An 18,201-nucleotide genomic window follows, 5' to 3' on the forward strand; every position below is an offset into this window, starting at 1 on the left:
CACGCCAAAGGAAGCAGGAAGCTCCAGCAAGGTGTGGGTCTTTTGTCTGTTTTGCTTGGACCGCATACTGATTTGTAAATCAATCTTCTGAATATGCAACAGATGGGCTGCGTATTCGAGCTCACGGTCTTGCTTCCTCACTCATTGCTTGGACAGGTTCACTTCCTGGGTCACGTCTGCAATTGTTTATTGCCATCAGCAAAATATAATATACTCTGGGAACTGTCTATTCACCCTTGAATGATCAGAAGCCTCCAGAAAGCTGTGCTTGGAGAGTCACGATCACCCTGAGGAAGCTACGCTAACAGTGTGGAGACCTGAGTGTATCACGGGCATACATCGAAAGCGTATAAAATACCGCTGCGTCTGGTGCAGTATGAGGAGCATGCGACATACAGAGACCCTGAGTCACTGGAGGAGGTTCCTCTTGTGCCAGGCATGTCTAGGACAGACAATATGCTTCGATGGGGCTTCATCAAGAAGGTACAATAAATAAATACTCACTGGTCACCAATAGGACAGAGACTTGCGAGCATTGGTGATTAGCTCTGCTTTCTTGCTTCGCCTTGGTGTTGCTTTCACCAGGAGGAAATCTTATGAACCTTGTGGCGTGACAGGTGTATGGCATCATCTCAGCACAACTGGTCCTCACAGCCATCGTAGCTGGCACAATCCTTGCAGTCCCTCCTGTCAGGGGCTTTGTGACAACCAGCCTGTGGTTCCAGATCACCTGTGCCGTTCTGCCCCTCGTTGGTACGCTCAAATCTCCTGACCTTGCAGTTTATCAACATACTTAAAAATTTCAGACTTTGCCATCAACTCCATGCTATCATTGCTGTGAAAGAAAATGCACTCATCAGTGTTTTGAGCGCGCATGGCTTGAGGATTGGTTTCCTGCAACAGGTCTCATCCCACTTTACATGTACTCAAGGAAGCACCCGCAGAACCTGATCATCCTCGCCCTCTGGGTACGCCTGCCTAGCTCCTGCGTGAACTCTCTCAGACTATTGTCTTGGCACATCTTCATGCCCTGTGGCGTTTACTGTTACATGCGCAAGTGCACAGTGCATGCTTGGCGCCCTTCAAGTGTTTCACATTGGCGATGGATACACCCATGCCTTGACGAGTGGTGAAGCGTGTCATTATGGGGCTGCGCATGCTATCACTGACTTCTCTTTTGCCATGTGCTGACTGCTGCGGGTGTGTGCTGTACGCAGACTGCTTCCCTGTCCGTGGGCGTGGGCACTGCCTGCACAGTCTATGAGCCGGCTGTGGTGCTGGAGGCACTCTGCCTGACAGCGGCCATAGTGCTGGGCCTGACTACGTACACCTTCCACGCCGCAAGAAAGGGCTACAGCTTCCAGCGCTTGGGGCCCATCCTCTTTGCAGGTGACTTTGACATAGTCACCGCTTCCCTCGTCCTTATAAGTTGACACAATAACAGTGTCTTGCACATGCATCATATAAGTTTTTTTGTGCACGGCCCTGTTTTGACCGTAGTTGTAGGCTTGCCGGATGGTGCCTCAGATTTGCAGAGCACTCATGTTGTGACTTGGGATGATGTCTAACTTGTTTGGTGCTTGCAGCGCTGACGGCGATGGTGCTCTGGAGCATCATACAGGTGGGTGATACAGTGCCCTTGTCTGTCTGCAGTGTTACTGCTTTCGTACTCTGTCATTTCTAAAACTTCTTGTATCTCCTACGATACATTTTTCAGGCGGCAGTGAATCAAATTTCCGAATGCTTGCAATCATATCGCGTGCTGGGCATGCAGGTGGCTTTTGGAGCCTATGTTGGCGGCCCGGGCAAGACAGTCTTTGCGCTGCTGGGCGCCATAGTCTTCAGCGGCTACATTGTCTTTGACACTGAGAACCTCATCTCCAGGTGAGGGCATCCCTGTGCACTAAACTCGCGTCTGAACATCGTGCTTGCAGAAGGCCCTTTCTGTTTGTACTCTGCATCCTTTCCTGGGTCGTGATTGAATTCACCAGTGGCTTGGCGCTCTGTATTTCTTTAACGGTGTCACTCCTGTTCTTTTGCAGGCACGATCTGGATGACTACATCATGGCCTCTGTCTCGCTGTATCTGGTGCGTTCTGATCCCACTGACATTGTTCAGGAAGAAGACACAGGATTCAGATGTCAGCAAATGTGAAATCATGCCTGTGTCCATCTTTACTTCCAATGTGGCTGTGATGCTGCATGCTTCAGCCTTAAGCTGCTGCCAGCCAGACAGTCAGGAGCATCTGATTATTGGGTATTGCGCAGGATATTGTGAACCTGTTCTTGTACCTCCTGCGTCTCCTCGGCAACAACCGCAACTGAAATGCAGCCCACCATTGGAGACCGCTGTAGCTGTAAAATAGGAATGTGCCAAGCCAAGCCTGATCCGTAACAGGATCACAATTTGCAAGTCTCCAGATGCCTTGCCAGCTAAAGGAGATGTCAGGTTGCCCTTTACCATGCGGTGCATGCAGAGGACAGAGACGATCTTATGGCAGCTTCGGGCAAAAGCAGGCAGCAGAGTGGACATGCATTGCACGTCTGGGATGCTATTTTAGATTGTGCACATATGCGCCCTGTGAAAGTGTCAGAAGACTGTATCAATACTATGTTGTAGTAATACAATATTGTGTTGTGACTGTCGATCTGCACAGCAAGCTTGCCATGGCTCTGAATGACAAGAGCACTTGCTGCTGCTTATTTTGCTGTCCCTTCCAGTCTAGTAGGTCATCCATTACTCAATGGAATGTGCTTGTGAGATATACATTACTCAGCGTAGCTGACAACATGCTCCTGGATTACTTGCTTTGCCGCCTATCATACATCCGCAGTCTTCAAGCAAGCAGGACACAATCATGGAAAGGAATTAAAAATGCAGCATTTTGTTGCAATGCCAAAAATTTCGATTGCATGACCACTCGAGCACTCTCTTCTCGGATGCGAGCTGCAGGGCTTCAGGCTTAGGTGAGGTGGAACTGCAAACTTTGCAGTTGAACTCGCTAGCCCAACCTTCTCACAGCTCCCTGCTGACACCCTAAGGCCTTGCTCAACCAAGGGAGTGTTCTCAGTCTTCAGAATTTTTATTTCGAAGTCAAAATTGTGCTCCAAGAGAGACTCAATAATCACTGCAGTCCGGCCTTTTGGGCGGTCCAAATCCAGTGCGCGCTGCCCAGGCAGGTGTTGCCAAAGCGCATGACAACAGTCAGCGCATTGTTGAGCACCTTATTTGGCACCAGGGTCGCCTGTGCACACCAAAGAAGGAATTCAATGACTCTGCAGATCGTAACAAAACTGTATTGACTTTTTACGCTGAGAAACCACGCAGGCAAGGTGCCCATATGGCTGCCGGGATGACTGAAGCATGCCACCTAAGTGACATATGCAGCAGCACGAAATGACATATGTGCAAGGCACGGCATTCTGGTGACGTTGATGGCACACACTCATGCATCTAATCACTGCGCGGCTTGATTAAAGCAGGAACATGCGGAGAGTCAGGGCTCTACCAAATTAAATGAAGAGAGATGATCTGTACAAAGCAGGGCATTTTGCTGATATCCCTGGCACATTCATGCATGTTGCTCAGAACCCCGTGACTTGATCAGAGTGGGAAGATACATACAACAAGAAGTACAGTAAGAGCTGTACCAGTATGCGGTCCTCGATACCGTTGACAAGCTGGTATCGCAGGTTTGCTGACGTGGCCATGAATCCACCCCATGCCACGCTGTTGTCCCACACGGGCGCCAGCTCCTTCACGGGATCCTCGTCCACTGGGAGCAGCGCCAGCCTCCCCTCCTTCTTTGCATCCGCCTTGTCAGCCTCCCTCAGTACCAGCACAGCCTTCTTCTTCCTGTTCACCTGCACACAGGAACACAGCAGTGGCATCAATGATGGCCCCCTTTTTCAAGAGGCCCTCCCCAGTCCCTCCAAACAAGTGCAATGCAATGGCGCTGTGATGCGCTGCTCCTACGCGAATCAATACTGGCGTTTCTTAAAAATATGCTTCCGCAGACACTGAGCACAGCTGCCATTACGTTCTTCCTAAGCCATCCTGGTCATCATTCCAATCAGGTTCCAGACAGATCAAGCCTCATAGACATGATGGTTGGTGGCATAAGACAAGCGCACTAGGAAGATGGTGAGGCTGTGTCCCAGGCAGCTGGCGAGGCAGCCCACTCCAAAGAATTGGGTGCCGCGCAACAGCATGGTGCCCAGCCGCTGCGCCAGCGAGAAGCTGCCAATCTGCATGCATCGGCCAGCAGCACTTCAGATCATCGCCATCCGGTACCAAACGGTCTTGATGGCACAGACGCGACGTAAAAGAAGATGCCAACGCTCAAGATGACAGCCTGCAGGGAGGGCTTGCGAAAGACACTCTAAAGCATATGCTTGCCGGGGTGGTTCATAGCCAACCCTTTACAATTATCCAAAATATTAAGTTGGCTGCTAGCCGTCTGTATTTTTTCTGAAGACATTCCAAGCCCAAGAGGCTGACAATTAGCTGTTCTTTCTGAGAGATGCTGTAAATAAATTACCTGGAGAGCGTGGCCGGGCAGCTTTGAGGTGATGCGCCCAATGGCACTGGTGGGCGCGGCAGTGAAGACCTTCTTGGGCGACAGAAGCCACACAATCGCAAAGTCCCCGATAATCTCCAGCGACAGATCCGACATCACAAAGTCGATCTCCTGCACAAGAGAACAGCTCACATTTGGCCTAAAACATTCTGCGCAATATTCCTTGTCAGGAAGTCCTCACAGAAATGCAGCTTGAATCATTGCAAGTAGCTGATGGACATGAAGCCAGCTGATCTTCTCCATGTACACACTTTGCTGCAGGATTAATCGACAAGGCAAGCCCTGGTTTCATTCATTAAACATAGAGAGGGCCATTTTGACAGCTCGGGACCTAGTACCATAGCTTCACAAGCAGGCCAGGTGCATGTGATCAGGCCAATCATTTGTAGAAACAGCCGCCAGGCGGACCTTCCAGAAGTCCTCCTTGCGCACGCGGTACTCAGCGATGGTCTTGGCCGTGCATCCGATGACCTCCTCGACCGCCAGCACGAGCAGGAAGCGCGGGTTGCCCAGCACTCGGTCGCGGAATGCCGGCCACAGCGTGCACAGCGGCCCCAGCAGCGGCGTCGCCGCCAGCGCCAGCCACTGCCGCAGCTCCGCCGCTGACATGGCGCCCCTCGCCAGCGCATCCTGGACATGAAGCAAATCAGAAACCATTAGGCAGATGGTGGATGGAAAATGCGGAGACAAGCCCTGGTAATTGCATTGCTGACAATTGCAATAGCAACAATGGAAACTAGACCTGTGCATTGCAGCTGTGCTTTTGAATGCAACATAGACAAGAGAATGCACCCTTTGGCTGTGAAAACATAGCTTGATGTGCATCAGAGCATGTAAGCGGGTATCTGCATGCACAAGCCTGTTGTTGTGTAGCAGGTGAGCATGTGGGAGAGAGTGGGGGCATGCCTGGAGGTCCTTGGGGAGCCGCTCAAAGCTGGTATCAGCCTGCACAGAGCAGTCAGTCTCAGTCGCAGGTGAACATGCCCAATGAGACATTTTAGAGGAGCTTCTCGGTGGGCAGTTTGCTTGTCAGTAAAACTGCACCTGTGCTAGGATCTCATCAGTGTCCTGCCCAGAGTCGTCGTCTGGTTCCTCCTCCGCTACCCTCCTCGCCTCCACTCCACCACCTGGTCCAAGGACAGTCTCTAGTGCTCTTTCGCTCTCTGTGAGACCTATGCTGATACTGCGGAATACGGGTCCCCATTCTAATCGGGGGTGTTTGATGGCATCATGTAAACGAAAAGGCATTCAAGATGCGGCAGCAGTGGCACCTGAGCCTCCGCCGGTAGTCGATCCACCTCCAGAGTCCACTACTGCTGATGAGGATCGTGCTACAAGAGAGACAGAACGGCGGGTATTTGAAGGCACAGACAGGTTCTTAAGGCTCGGAAAGCCATGTGAAGATGCGCACTTACTTCTGATCTCAGGTCTGATGACCCCGCGGGTCAAGGCGCGAGCACCTGCGCACTTCGCTTCGGAACACCTGTCGAAGGATAGCGAGGTGCAGCGCCCACTCAGCATAACTCAGGAAGGATATAAAATTATTCCCAGCACCTAGAAAGCCAAGTCACTGCTGGTAATGCGTGTAAAAGTTGGAGGGTCCTTCAAGAACGTCTTCAATCACCCAATTCTGCAACAGAAAAATACACTGACCTTCAAGTCAGTAGCAAAGATCTGAGATGTAAGCTCTCAAGTATCTTGATCTATTTGAATAACTCACGATTGCGTTGAACCTTCACAAAAATGGGAAAAGCCTTGCCGCCGGCACGTGCGAAAAGTTTCACACACGTGCAATTCTGAATGCGACCGAAAAGCAGGAGATCAAGCTCCAAGCAAGAGGAATTGATTTGTAAATCGATGATGAATTGTTGGAGTTCCTGCGCGTTATCTTGCCCCTCAGCTGTATGTTCCTATGCTCAGGCGCATGTTTCCATTCACATCTGCACTTCGTGCTACTAGATTGTCTCATCGTGACATGTCTAGTGTCCCAGTGACAGCTGAAAATGTCAGAAAAGATCACAAGTGTGCAATAGCCATCGTGCCACCACGCCATATTTGGCACGACATCCAAGTGATCCGATCTCGGAACGACAAGAGCTTCCTCAGGTTGGCTCCTCGATGCTTGGGATCTGCTTGCTGCAACGAACTCTTACACAAAGACCTACCTCGCGGTTGCCAAATTTTATGTATATGTTTGGCGTTCACAAGGTGGCCACCCCACATCAATCTCCTCTATCCTTTCGTTGAGGACAATGGCTCCGCATTTGAGAGCTCTGCTGAAGCTGCGAGAGTCGCCATCGCAGGCATCAGTGCCTTCAAGGTGACTTTGCAATCCTTTGTATTGGCATCGATTGTGGAATGCATGTAATGCGTTCCATGAGCTTGCTCGATCCAATGGTAATGTGCAGGTCCGCTTGGCAGACCTGCGTTGTTTTGAGCACGGCCGCAGCTGCACATTGTGGCTGGACCCCTGCTGTGGGGAGCTCATACAGTTGCAGGCCGCCCTGGTGGCCACATTCCCTGAATGCACAGACTTGAGTAGTGACCCATCCAGAGGGATCACGTCCTTCTCTCCTCACCTGTCCCTGGGCCAGTGGCCCTCCCCCGCAGAAGCAAGCAAAGCACAGCAGGCAGGCTTGCTGTACGCCTTTCCCCTCTGTCAGGGCTGAATGTTGATAGCACACCCCGTATGCCCCCGTATGCATAGATTGCCATTGGCATGCTGTAGCAGCCTTGCTGCACATGAAGGAGTGTGACGAGCCTCTTGTTCACAATGTTCTGTGTTGTCATGACAGCTTCTGGAGCCAACATGGCCGCCGCAAGAGTGGTCTGTCGGCAGTGTTTGCATACTGAGCAGAGCAGGATTTATGGAACCCTTCGTGGTAAGGTACACTGTGCCATTGGGCGGGGATGGGCCTGTGAGAGAAGTGAACGCCCCTTACGTGGCATCCTTTACATTACAGCCTCCAATGCCTGAACCTCAGGTGAGCTGGATACGCCGGACGCAAACCATTCTCCTGCAGTAAGGGCTGTTCAACGCATAATCAGGACATCTTGGTGTGATCGCAAGTGTCAGCCTCTCAGCTATTCAGATCATATTTGCTGCGTGGGTGTGTCAGGTAGCAGAGTATGGCCTAGGCACGCAACGAGAAGGAGCGTGGTATTTTGCCTATGGCGCAAACATGTGCAGCGGCAAGCTGACTGGATCGCGCGGCATTCAGCCCTTGGAATCAGTACCCGGCTGCCTACAAGGCTGGCGCCTCGCTTTCAATCACAGGTGCTACTCCTAACAGGCGTTGGTGGCGCTGTTTCTCAAAAATATTGGGCTTCTTTGCTCCGCGATAATTTGAATACCAGGTTTTGTGAGGACAGAATGTTTGTGGAAAGGGAACGCTTTCAAGGGATGAATACTGCATGCTGCAATTGACGAGATCTCATACACAATGTGCAGGGGGGCGATGGGAAATCTGATGGTGAATGAGGGCAATCAAGGCAGTGTGCATGGGATACTGTACAGAATAAGGCTAGTGGACATGGCAAGGCTCACCCACATGGAACACGAGTACAGGTAAGGTGCTCAGTGTTTCGGAATATCTAATGTCCTGCGCTGCAAGTATTGCTGCTTAGAGCGAAACTGTTGCAGTGCTGTCTGATGACAGGACCAGCACCTGCCAATTTACTTCCGGCTTTTGATGACTGGATTTATTTCGCATCCTGCTCCCTATGCACCAATGTTCTTCGTCATACCCCCAAACAATAATTCAGCGCAAGGCCGCAGCGCAAAGGGATCACCTACAATGAACTTCTCAGCTTACCTTGATCATGGATGGGTCACGAAAGGGCGGACAAAATCGATTTCCTTCCTCTTTGGCAGGCCTACAGAGGTGGATGTGGAGGCGTATGATGGCCGGCCAAGTGTTAGGGCCCTGGCATTCATCTCACCGCCTGATCTGCTGATCCAAGAAGGCATGCCTCCCAGTGACAGGTGTGTATTTCACCATACCTTTGCGCGGCTGATGTGTGGCAAATGATTTTGCCCTTCCTACCCTCTGCAGCTGACCCAAGGAGTTACATACGGTCATACTCCCGCGCTGACTCACCATTGCCTGTTCTGGCACCCTGCAGGTACCTGAAGCTACTGCAGGATGGCGCGCACGAGTGGAACCTGGACAGTAAATACACTGCCTGGCTTGACAGCCTGCCATCTGTGCACTCCCGCGATAGGGGTGCCGATTACTACACCTCCCCGACAGGAAACGCCATCAAGGTGCACTTTTTTCTCTCTCATCTCAGAAGAGAAATCACAAGAATGTTCAAGTTGTATACCGTATTGTGTGACTCTGTCATGCAGATCCTTGGGGACCCATCTTCAGAATTGGGCAGTCCGGCAGATGCCTCACCTATCCTTTGGAGCACTGGGATTGGGGGATTGGCTGCAGAAGATGCGAGAGACGCCCATTTAAGGGGCATTTTGCGCTGTAGGGTCTGCCTCGGATTTGGACGGGTGGAGACTCGGTGGATTCATGGGGGCGCCGGCAGAGCGGCAGGGGCGGGCAACGAGGAAGGGGCCGCGGCGGCGGCGGCGGCAGGGGCCGAGGTGCGGCCGTTATCTGCAGTGTCTCTATGCACAAGAATACATTTTGTCATGTAGAATGGGCTTCCATTCTCTTGCAAAGATGCAACAAGACATGCGACTGTCGAATCAAGCTTTGTATGAGTAAATCAAGACAATGTGAACGGTGTGGGATCACCCTGCGGCCCGCCTGGATGCACCCGCTCCGAGGGACCCTTGTCAAACTGAAAAGGACTCAGGCATGGTGTCTTGCCGCAGGACGAGCATCCAATGGCGACCGAGGATGGGGGAGAAGTACAGGAGATGGGGGAGAGCGCGGTCAGGAGAGCAGACGAGTGACACAGCAGCGGTGATTCAGCCTTTGCAAAGCTGTCAAGGTGGTTGCAAATCAAGATCATGATGAGCTTGAAATATTTTGACCGAATCGCATCGAATGGAATTCTGGTTGGCCAGTGGCTTGCAAAATTGTCTGGAATACTGGTATTCTTGATTACAGAATAACTTGACTCAAGTTGAACCGGAGAGATTGAGCGAAACCGGCCTGGAATTGACAGTCGGCTGATGGTGATATATCTGCATGCATGAATTTATAATTTGGCATGATGCAAGGACAGCGATTTCTTCATGGATGTGAGTGCTGAGGTCTTCTAAAATTCTAAAATTCTAAAACAAATTCGCATTCATTTCTGAAGCAACTCAATTTGTAAACGAAAGTAGGCAGTATATAAAACCATGCTAATTTTCCAGCAGCCCGGGCCAAGTCGTCATGCTAATTGGTCACTGAGTGAAGAAACTTGTTCACTTCTTCAAGAAGCCCAGAAGACTCCGCTTATGCTTTGCGTCAGCCTCTCTCCGCTGCTTCTCCATGAGGACCAACTCCCTACGAGTTGCCACAGCAACTTGATGAGAACAACACCTCAGAGCACACAATGTCTGGGTCCTTGCCACTGTGTTGACTTGAAAAGATGATTCTGGCAACAGATCGACTGATAGTAGAACACACCTGTCCACATCCTTGGCCATGACTGGGCAGACTTGCTTGCACTGCTCAAAATCTTCTCGTGCCGCCTCGTAGTTCATCAATGCTGCATTTGCCGTTGCTCGCCTGAACAACGCCTTTGGGTGATCCGTGACCTCCCTGTTGCACATAAACTCCCAATTGTCATGAGGACCCCATGCATCAGCCATTGACGCATTGATTGCAGGCATCACCTTGCTCTCTTCCAGGCCAGAACACCCGTATAATATTGGGGAGGTTGAACAGAAAGAGCTCAAGACTTCCTTCTCTTACAAGGAGATTTTCGGTCTGACAGAGCTCACCTGAGGGCCTTCTCACACCACTTGAAGCAGTCTGTGAATCGGCGCTCCTTCTGTGCCACCAGCGCCAGATTGGTCATGCAGTCCACCTTGTCCCTGCTGGCCGCCGCCAACTGCACACAGTCATCGCATACATGGAAACGCTATGTGCCTCTTGAAGGCAAACCGAGGACAACATGTTTTTCTGGTAACATGCCATACAGTCTATGAATATCCATCGAGAACATTCCTGCCGAAGACATCTAACGCCCCAGCCTGCCTTTGGGGACCGCATGCATGCTGAATTTATGTCTTTTCTTATAGAATATTATTTCGAATCATTCAAATTAGGAAAACGGATGTGCAGACATCAAGCAAGCAAGCGCCAGGGAGATAAGAGGAAAGGCTGCTTCACAATCGAACGTCATGCAGCAACAGTTGGATTTTTTTGCGGAGTTACAAATGTATTTTGGCTCCCTGGCAGGGACGCGCCTGCTCCTCGGTGTCCATGTCAAAGGCGTTGTCCAGGACCTTGAGCGCCTTGGCCCACTTGGCGGCGGCGCGGCTGTACTGCGCTGGGCCCGTCCGGAAGATGGCGTTCCCTTGGTCCTTCAGCGCATGCGCGCGCGCCAGCTTGTCGTCCGCGCTCATCGCGTGCCAGTTGGGCTGCTTGTCAAAGTCCACCAGCTGCAGCTCAAACTCCACCTCCGCACCCTCTGGGCACCCCTGTCGTTTGTCCGCAAGGAGCATTAGCCTTCCCCATAACTCTGTGAAGGCAACAAGAACGCCACCATCTCCCAAAGTGTGCTTGTACACTTAAATTATTACCAGGAAAAATCTAATTGCACTTGAAACCATCCGGCGTGAGGCAGTTGATTCCAGTGAGGCAAGCCGATGGGCTTTATTCTACCGACATCTGGTGCTCCCTTAACCATCTGCTCCGTCCTATCTTTGCAATGTAAGCATGCACTGAGCAGCACAGCAACGCCGTTCACCCCCCGTCACAACGGCTGAGCACTACCCCAACAAAGCAAGTCTCCCATGCATCACGGCAGGTTGCAGTCAGGTGCCGGGAAGCGCAGCGCACCTCTGGCCGGTCGCCGCGGCCGTCGTAGCCGTAGCGAGCTGCGGTGCGGACGAGGGAGGTCTCACCGGGCGTCATCAGCCGCACCGCCATGTCAATCGCCTCCGGCACTTCATCCATCCCCGTGTTGAACTCCAGCGGTGCCGCTGCTCCATCAGGCCCCCGCGTATCATGCAGCACCTAAAATTACGCGCAACATCCTACCACTTGCTGCAGTGCAAGAAGTCTTGAATTGCCCACAGATGGTCGGCACTGTTTGCATTGCGAGAATTCTGCGTCAAGCCTACCAGCAAGCAAGTCGGACGCTGTGCAGCACAGGCTGTGGGTCCCAAAAGAATTGGGTGAACAGGCAACGATTCCTACCCCCTACAGCAGCGTAGAAGACATGTACAAGAAAAAAGAACTCTTAGATTTCAGCGTTAAGCTGAGAATACGCGGCAGTGTCCAAAGATTCCAGAAAATGGGAGTCAACCTTATCTGTGCCGGCCAGAGTCGCCTTGTAGTGGACGCGGACCGCACAGTCCTCGAGCGGGCAGTCCACTGGAAACTCTCCCCTGCCCTCTATGACCCTCCGTTTTGTCACCTCCCCTGTCCCCGTCATGTCCCTCACCTGGGCAGCGAATTAGACCTGTCAGGCTTCTTTATGATACAGGCGGATTTTTGCAATGGTTGGAAATGAGAGCTGCAGTTGCACATAGACTATACAGCTGGTAAAAGCCTCCAGCGTCAGATGCAGAGCAGCAGGGAACTCAAAGAATCTGAGGTAAAATCATCACCACGAAAAAAGCCAAACATCGCAGAAGTCAGCACCTGGAGCATTGAGAGCAATTGCAGCTCAAGCTCCACTCTGTCAATTCCATCTGGGGGAGGCGGAACCAGGCCACCAGGGCCTTTCGGCCTCGCTTTGGCTGCAGGGCAGCTCACAATTGCACGCTCCAACTTGGCAAGCGAGCACACCGCATCCTCAAACCCGCTCGGTACCTACATACCATGTAACTTGATTCACACATGCGTACCTTACCTACTGCATGCTAAGCCTGCATCACATACAAACTGACGCGTGTGAAGTCGCTGCTGTTGGTGCTTGGCCCGCAAGGCTGCAAGGGCATAAGTGAAGTAGCTGACCTGGCCGTCGCCAATGGCAAAGCACAGCGGCTGATCAGGGGGCGTTGAGAAATAGGTGCGCCCTTCTCCCTGACGGCCGCTGCTGGAGGGAACGCGCGCCGTGCAGGTCACCTCAACCTGCACAAGTCAGTGGAGATTGTCATTTACATAACATCAATCATCTTGTCTGTGGTGGCAGCGGGCTTTGCTTTTCATGACCAGCACTTCGGCCAGCAAAGGATTGCAATCCTTAAGACCTTTGCAGAACACCCCAGAAGAACCACGCACATGTGCACGAAAAGGTGCACGTCATCTCCTGTGTTCTGCTCTGGATATCCAAACGACCAGACTGCTCTCTAAACATAGCAAGACACTGCGAAGGCATTGCTATAGAAAGACGAACCTCAAAGGGCGCTCGGGGGGTCTCCCAGGTCTCTGCTTCGCACAGGCTGCGCTTGAAGACATCCCCGTCATCCGACGCCACGCGGACCTCGTCCTTGCCATACCAGTCAACCAGGTGGATGTCAAACACAAATGCGGCGTCCGCTGCACAGCCGGCCGGCGGCGGCACTCGGCAGTCCTTCCCCGCATAGCCGTACTCCGGCGTCATGATGAAGCGCGCCTTCTCTCCCTTTTTCATGTCTGCGATCGGTGCATCCAAAAGTAATCATTTAACTCTGTGTTCTGAACCTATCATTACACGTTGTCCATGTGCATGCAATTGGCATTCAGGTAATTCAAACCTCATGTCTGCAATCGGGTGCACCTGTAAGGATCATTGAAATTCTTCCCACCAGTCATGATACAGTCTGTGCTGTGCATGCAAGTGGCATCTGGGACAAGCCTCACTGGCATCCCACAGTACAAATGCGGCTGCTTGTGTTGGCATGCACTCAAGAAGTCCATTGAGCAGCATTTGTGCGCACCATAGAGAGCGAGCTCCCATCCCCTGGGTGCGCGCAGCCCTTCGCCCAGCACGAAAGCTCTGGGCACTCCAGAGCCCTCCACCCCACTCTCAGACAGCCGCGTAGTCTCCACCACTCTGTCATCCTCTCGCCGCACCGTCAGGTGGAAGTACACCTGCAAAGGGGCATCAATTTCAAGTAGATCTACAGCATGTGTAGCGTGGTGTCGAGGTCGAGGTGGTGCAATAGGCCATCTGGGGTACTGTTTGCAGGTCTAAGCTCACCAAATCTCCGTCTTGGGGAGATTTTGTGCCTTCTGGGCGGCTGTCTGGCAGAGCCCCCTTCCTGATGGCCCCAGAGTGAAGGTCCTCAAGTTCCCTGCAGCCCGAATCTGTAATCTTGGACAGTGGTAAGATGATTGTCGCAGCATAGGTTTGTCCGTCAGGATCAAATTGAGAGGGAGATGCGGCACCAACAGGGAATTGGAGCGTGGGCAACAAATTGTGTAAACGCGAAGTGCAGCTCTCAGGTTCAATTTAAATATGTACATCACTGAATCCAGCCCCAAGACGTATACATATCCTTCTTCAGGCCTCTCGATTAGATGAGGAGCTCCCTCGTACCTGAGCTTCCTGTCCTGCTCTGCGTCGAGATCGTCAATCTCTGGCTCGAAAGAAGGTGCCTCTGGCAATAACCTGAGCTCCCCGACATAAGAAAGGATAGACTTACACATTTTCGATTGGATTTGATCGATACAGGCTAGACACGACACATCAGCTTTTGGTGATGAGCATCGTACATCACGTTTTCAGCGTTGAGTTACTTCTTGCATAAAATTTATGCTGGACACTTTACAAGGCACTTCAATACACAATTTGTCATAATGAGCTCGATGTCAGGCAGTCATGACAGTTGGTTTGACCTCATGCATGGTGGAGTTGCCAGGTCTGGCTCTGCTCCAGCTGGACTCCAGCTTGGCGATGTGCTCTCGAGAAATCACGTCTCCTCTGATAATTGCAGAAATTTAAAGTGCGGTGACAAGTCATTGACTTGCACACACCGAAACACTTATTTTAATGGGTCAGGTTTTTGTACGTCAAAAAAAGTCTGCATTGTCATGCGTTGACTTGTGAGGAGTCTTTTTCTGCAGTATCCACCATACACTGCGGGTGCAGTCTTGGAAGACTTGTCTGATGTGATGGGTTTTTCGATTGGCAGCTCCCAGTATGACCAGTTCTGCACATTTCTGGGGTATGTTGTACATAGTGGATGAAGGGATTGGTTATCGGTGTACTCCCTTGCGCACCAGTTGATTTTCGATACAAGACATGAGATCGATATAATACAAGGATTTACAAGATGAGATTCAATGCATTCGTGTATTGCACATGGTTCCTCAAACACCTGGGGAAGGTGAGCCAACCAGCCATAGCTAGCCTTGTCCTGAGGAAAACACTCCATCCTGAATCATCAGTATTTTCAAGAATACAAAAGATCCATTCTCCATTTCTGACATACATTCGCAAGTTTCTGAAGGTGCTTTGGCTGTGTTTGTCCACTTTGTTACTGGATCTGACATTTTTTTCACAGGTGATGATCCTTGTGGTGCTGTTCTTCGTGCTTCTGACAGCCTCAGCCTTGCTCAGCGCATATGCACCACGGATCACCCACGATGGCGCAGGCACAGCCGCAGCCAGCCTGCTCGCCTTCGCACTTTTCTTCTTCCTTGTGAGCGCCTGATCACCTTCCCCTTCCAATTTCCCAGGAGATGGATGGCCACAGCCACTTGTTGGCATGTATAGCTTGCTCAGGACCACTACTGGCACAGTGACACACGTGGCTGAGTGCGACAGGACGAACCCATCGGTGCTCAGGATTGCTATCAGCGGCATTGAATTACCGTTGATGATCTGGTCTGCAGGTTGTGATGTTGACATGGAGCTACTTTGCATGCGTCCTACTGGAGCCTGGCAAGGTGCCTCAAGGTTGGTCTCCTTTCGAGACTGATGAGGTACGCCGCTTTAGCTCCATATTTTGAGAGTATCCAATGCTATCCGGAAATGGACCAATTCTGTGGACCCTGACTGTTGTTCTGGTGTCCCTCGAATAAAGAGAGACGCTTGACACAGCATGAGCAGCATCGAGAGCTTCAGGATTGTACAGCGCACTGCCTTGGCACAGGCCAGTAGGTGGTCACGGTGCAGCATGAGTGATACTATATGCAGACCCTTCGAAAGGGCGTCCTGCTCACCTTTGACCACTACGGGGACTTTAAGCTGGTGCGCTGGAGCACTGTGCCCGTAAATTCTGTACATTAGAAGGAACAGTGGCTGCTGGTGCAGGAGGCTGCGCTCGAGGCGGACAGGCTGGAGAGCGGCAGCCACCGGCAGGACAAGGGGCTCACCGGCACGGGGCGGCCGCGGTACTGCAGGAAGTGCCAGGTGCGCTTTTAATCTGGCTGAATGCCCATGCAAGTCCCTGCAGAGCCTCAAAAACCGCAAGTCAACGGAGTGCACCAATGCTGACGCCGGCGTGCCTTGATCTGGCACTGTGGGTGCATGAAGGCTCACAAGGTACGCTCATGGTCAGATCGATGCTCCCGGAAAGGCTTACCCTGCCCTTGTCCTGCACCAAGACATTGTGTGCAGAGCCCGGCTTCATATAATGAAGGACTTGTCCTAAGAAATCTTCGAGCAAGCGTGCCTCAAGCGCTGCCCAATGCAGTGTGTGCGTACTATGCATGTGTACACGCATTGCTGCTGCCTGAACAGTACCAGAAGGCTCAGCAGCAACCAATTTAATAATGCTGCATGCCATGATTGACAACACCATCCCTTAATTGTAATTAACGAGTGTCCTGACCCTGCCTGGCAGGCGTGGAAGCCGGAGCGGGCGCACCACGACAGCATGCTGGGGCGCTGTGTGCTGCGCATGGACCACTACTGCGTCTGGGTGGCCAACAGCGTGGGCCTGCTCAACTACAAAGCCTTCCTGCTCTTCCTCTTCTACACATTTCTGGCATGCTTGCTCGGCGCCTCCATGCTTCTTGGCGATGTGGCGCGCTTCTTCAAGGGCATCGACGCCGCCAGCCCCGACAACGCCGGCAGGTCAGCCTCTTCCCTCTCGTGCACTCACTTCATGCCTGACTAGCCAGCACAGTCTTCATTGTCTGAATAGGCAGGACTCTTTATTGTGTTCAGAGACCCTTCTGCAAAACATGGCAGGCATTTCATTGTTGTGAGAAAGCTCAAGCTGTGTGGCTACAGCTGGAGAAAGTGTCCTTGCTCTTTTATTCTCCTTCTTTGAAGTAACAGGAGACTCAAATAAGTCAAGAGTCGCCCATGGCTGGCTTTTCATGGGGCAGGTAGGGTTGAGATTGTTTCGCTATCACAGATCATCAGCGGTATGAGCGGTGTGTTCTGTGCTGATCGCACAGGTTTGCGCTGACGATGATAGCGTTTGTGGTGGACCTGGCGTTCAGCCTGAGCCTTGGGGGACTGCTGGCGATGCATGCGCGCATGGTGTGGCTCAACTACACCACGATCGAGATGTTTGAGAAGCAGCGAGCCGCACAGTGGCCGTACGACCGCGGGGCCCGGCGCAACTTTGAGGAGGTCTTTGGCACCAGGTGGACCGTAGATGTCCCACCTTTCATGACAATGCATGCTCAAAGCCAATGCCTATGGATTCGAATGTCACGAGGGGGGCACAGTCTACTGGCCCGAACATGTCCTACAGCCTCGAGTATGATAGGCTGGTCTCAGAGAATTGTGTGGGGAGGCTTGCAGGTAGGTGATTCTCCGCTGTGCTTCCAAGCACACACTAGCATGACCAAAGGCCACATTGGCTGCTCGACACACATCATCGAGCCCCTCGGTTTGCGCAGCATGCTGAGAACGACTTTAAGAATTTGTTTGACTGACATGGATTTTGACCGGTGTGCAGGTTTTGGCGGTGGTGGGTTCCTACATATACAGCAGCGGAGAAGGCGCGGATGTTGGATGCCACACTCAATGGGCACCCCTCCTCAACCGCCACCGAGTTTGCTGCTTTGTAGTGCTGTGTACATGTACCATGAAAAGGCACAGGACGGGTTAGGGGAGCTAGAGTTGTGCCTTGTGCAATAGCAGGGACGGTTTTGTTCTCACTGGACGGTTTTGTTCTCACTTCTGGTAGAAGTTGGAGGCTTGAGCGCGGAGCTAAGCTAGCAGGCTGTTTGAGAAAAGCTGGCATGTAGATTAGACATAGCCCCTTGCCCTTAATGGCGTTGCCTGATTGCACATATATTTGGGCGGGCTGACATAGAATAAATGTATTTAAGCTGACGTTTGACTCATAGCAAGTCACTCTTTGAGTGTGTTGCAACCAGTTGACAATCAGATTTTGATGGCTGTACAGCCCATAATATAAAACATGGAGGTTTTGTGCGCACGTGCAATTCCAGGATGCAAGTATTGTCAATGGCCAGCGGCAGTTTGAAAAAACCTGTTCGTTATCTAGGAGCTTGTTCAAGAAGTTGTGGTTTTGATACAAGCCGATCAGCAAGCTGTCCAAATTGTTGTTAATTGGCAAATTTCTAATATTATGAAGGGAAACATGTTCTGTTGCTTTACTGCAACTGACGCGTCTCTTATATCATGTAAATCCAGTCCAGTCAATC

At 51.7% G+C, this 18,201-nt stretch overlaps 5 protein-coding genes across 5 annotated transcripts; 3 read left to right on the forward strand and 2 right to left on the reverse strand.

Moving 5' to 3' along the window:
- Window positions 1-438: 438 nt before the first annotated feature.
- COCSUDRAFT_42485 (UPF0005-domain-containing protein) lies at window positions 439-2,324 on the forward strand (the record flags this gene model as incomplete). Its single annotated transcript, XM_005647401.1, has 8 exons — window positions 439-483; window positions 618-753; window positions 904-968; window positions 1,218-1,389; window positions 1,587-1,621; window positions 1,775-1,884; window positions 2,043-2,088; window positions 2,268-2,324. 8 exons carry the CDS (start codon window positions 439-441, stop codon window positions 2,322-2,324), a joined length of 666 nt encoding a protein of 221 aa, XP_005647458.1.
- COCSUDRAFT_66452 (hypothetical protein) lies at window positions 2,297-6,292 on the reverse strand. Its single transcript, XM_005647402.1, has 8 exons — window positions 5,851-6,292; window positions 5,624-5,706; window positions 5,486-5,524; window positions 4,988-5,209; window positions 4,541-4,690; window positions 4,134-4,247; window positions 3,651-3,863; window positions 2,297-3,244 (listed from the first exon to the last, which is right to left on the reverse strand). Exons 1-8 carry the CDS (start codon window positions 6,098-6,100, stop codon window positions 3,125-3,127), a joined length of 1,191 nt encoding a protein of 396 aa, XP_005647459.1. The 5' UTR covers window positions 6,101-6,292; the 3' UTR covers window positions 2,297-3,124.
- Window positions 6,293-8,082: 1,790 nt separating this feature from the next.
- COCSUDRAFT_53699 (hypothetical protein) lies at window positions 8,083-9,874 on the forward strand. The gene is made up of 5 exons (XM_005647403.1): window positions 8,083-8,147; window positions 8,454-8,564; window positions 8,705-8,846; window positions 9,062-9,176; window positions 9,411-9,874. The coding sequence occupies exons 1-5, from the start codon at window positions 8,113-8,115 to the stop codon at window positions 9,503-9,505; spliced, it is 498 nt and encodes a 165-aa protein (XP_005647460.1). The 5' UTR covers window positions 8,083-8,112; the 3' UTR covers window positions 9,506-9,874.
- Window positions 9,875-9,950: 76 nt separating this feature from the next.
- COCSUDRAFT_64037 (hypothetical protein) lies at window positions 9,951-14,472 on the reverse strand (the record flags this gene model as incomplete). The annotated part of the gene is made up of 13 exons (XM_005647404.1): window positions 9,951-10,032; window positions 10,156-10,290; window positions 10,473-10,582; window positions 10,980-11,174; window positions 11,536-11,712; window positions 12,005-12,142; window positions 12,343-12,513; window positions 12,658-12,774; window positions 13,040-13,278; window positions 13,563-13,716; window positions 13,826-13,919; window positions 14,165-14,223; window positions 14,464-14,472. The coding sequence occupies 13 exons, from the start codon at window positions 14,470-14,472 to the stop codon at window positions 9,951-9,953; spliced, it is 1,680 nt and encodes a 559-aa protein (XP_005647461.1).
- Window positions 14,473-15,131: 659 nt separating this feature from the next.
- On the forward strand, window positions 15,132-18,201 carry COCSUDRAFT_24114 (zf-DHHC-domain-containing protein; the record flags this gene model as incomplete). The annotated part of the gene is made up of 6 exons (XM_005647405.1): window positions 15,132-15,269; window positions 15,463-15,552; window positions 15,899-15,982; window positions 16,416-16,648; window positions 16,978-17,169; window positions 17,487-18,201. 6 exons carry the CDS (start codon window positions 15,135-15,137, stop codon window positions 17,596-17,598), a joined length of 846 nt encoding a protein of 281 aa, XP_005647462.1. The 3' UTR covers window positions 17,599-18,201.

This window comes from Coccomyxa subellipsoidea, assembly GCF_000258705.1.
Source record: "Coccomyxa subellipsoidea C-169, whole genome shotgun sequence".
Classification (NCBI taxonomy): Eukaryota; Viridiplantae; Chlorophyta; class Trebouxiophyceae; family Coccomyxaceae; genus Coccomyxa; species Coccomyxa subellipsoidea.

Excerpts from the sequence above, each read along its gene's own strand:
- COCSUDRAFT_66452 (XM_005647402.1), bottom strand. The coding sequence starts at position 6,100 with ATGCTGAGTGGGCGCTGCACCTCGCTATCCTTCGACAGGTGTTCCGAA. Across the intron at positions 5,707-5,850 it reads GACTACCGGCGGAGGCTCAG|GTGGTGGAGTGGAGGCGAGG; the intron begins GTGCCACTGCTG and ends TCCTTGGACCAG. Across the intron at positions 3,245-3,650 it reads GTATCGAGGACCGCATACTG|GCGACCCTGGTGCCAAATAA; the intron begins GTACAGCTCTTA and ends TGGTGTGCACAG.
- COCSUDRAFT_53699 (XM_005647403.1), top strand. The coding sequence starts at position 8,113 with ATGGCAAGGCTCACCCACATGGAACACGAGTACAG. Across the intron at positions 8,847-9,061 it reads CGACAGGAAACGCCATCAAG|GGTCTGCCTCGGATTTGGAC; the intron begins GTGCACTTTTTT and ends TTTGCGCTGTAG. Across the intron at positions 9,177-9,410 it reads CGGCGGCGGCAGGGGCCGAG|GACGAGCATCCAATGGCGAC; the intron begins GTGCGGCCGTTA and ends GTCTTGCCGCAG.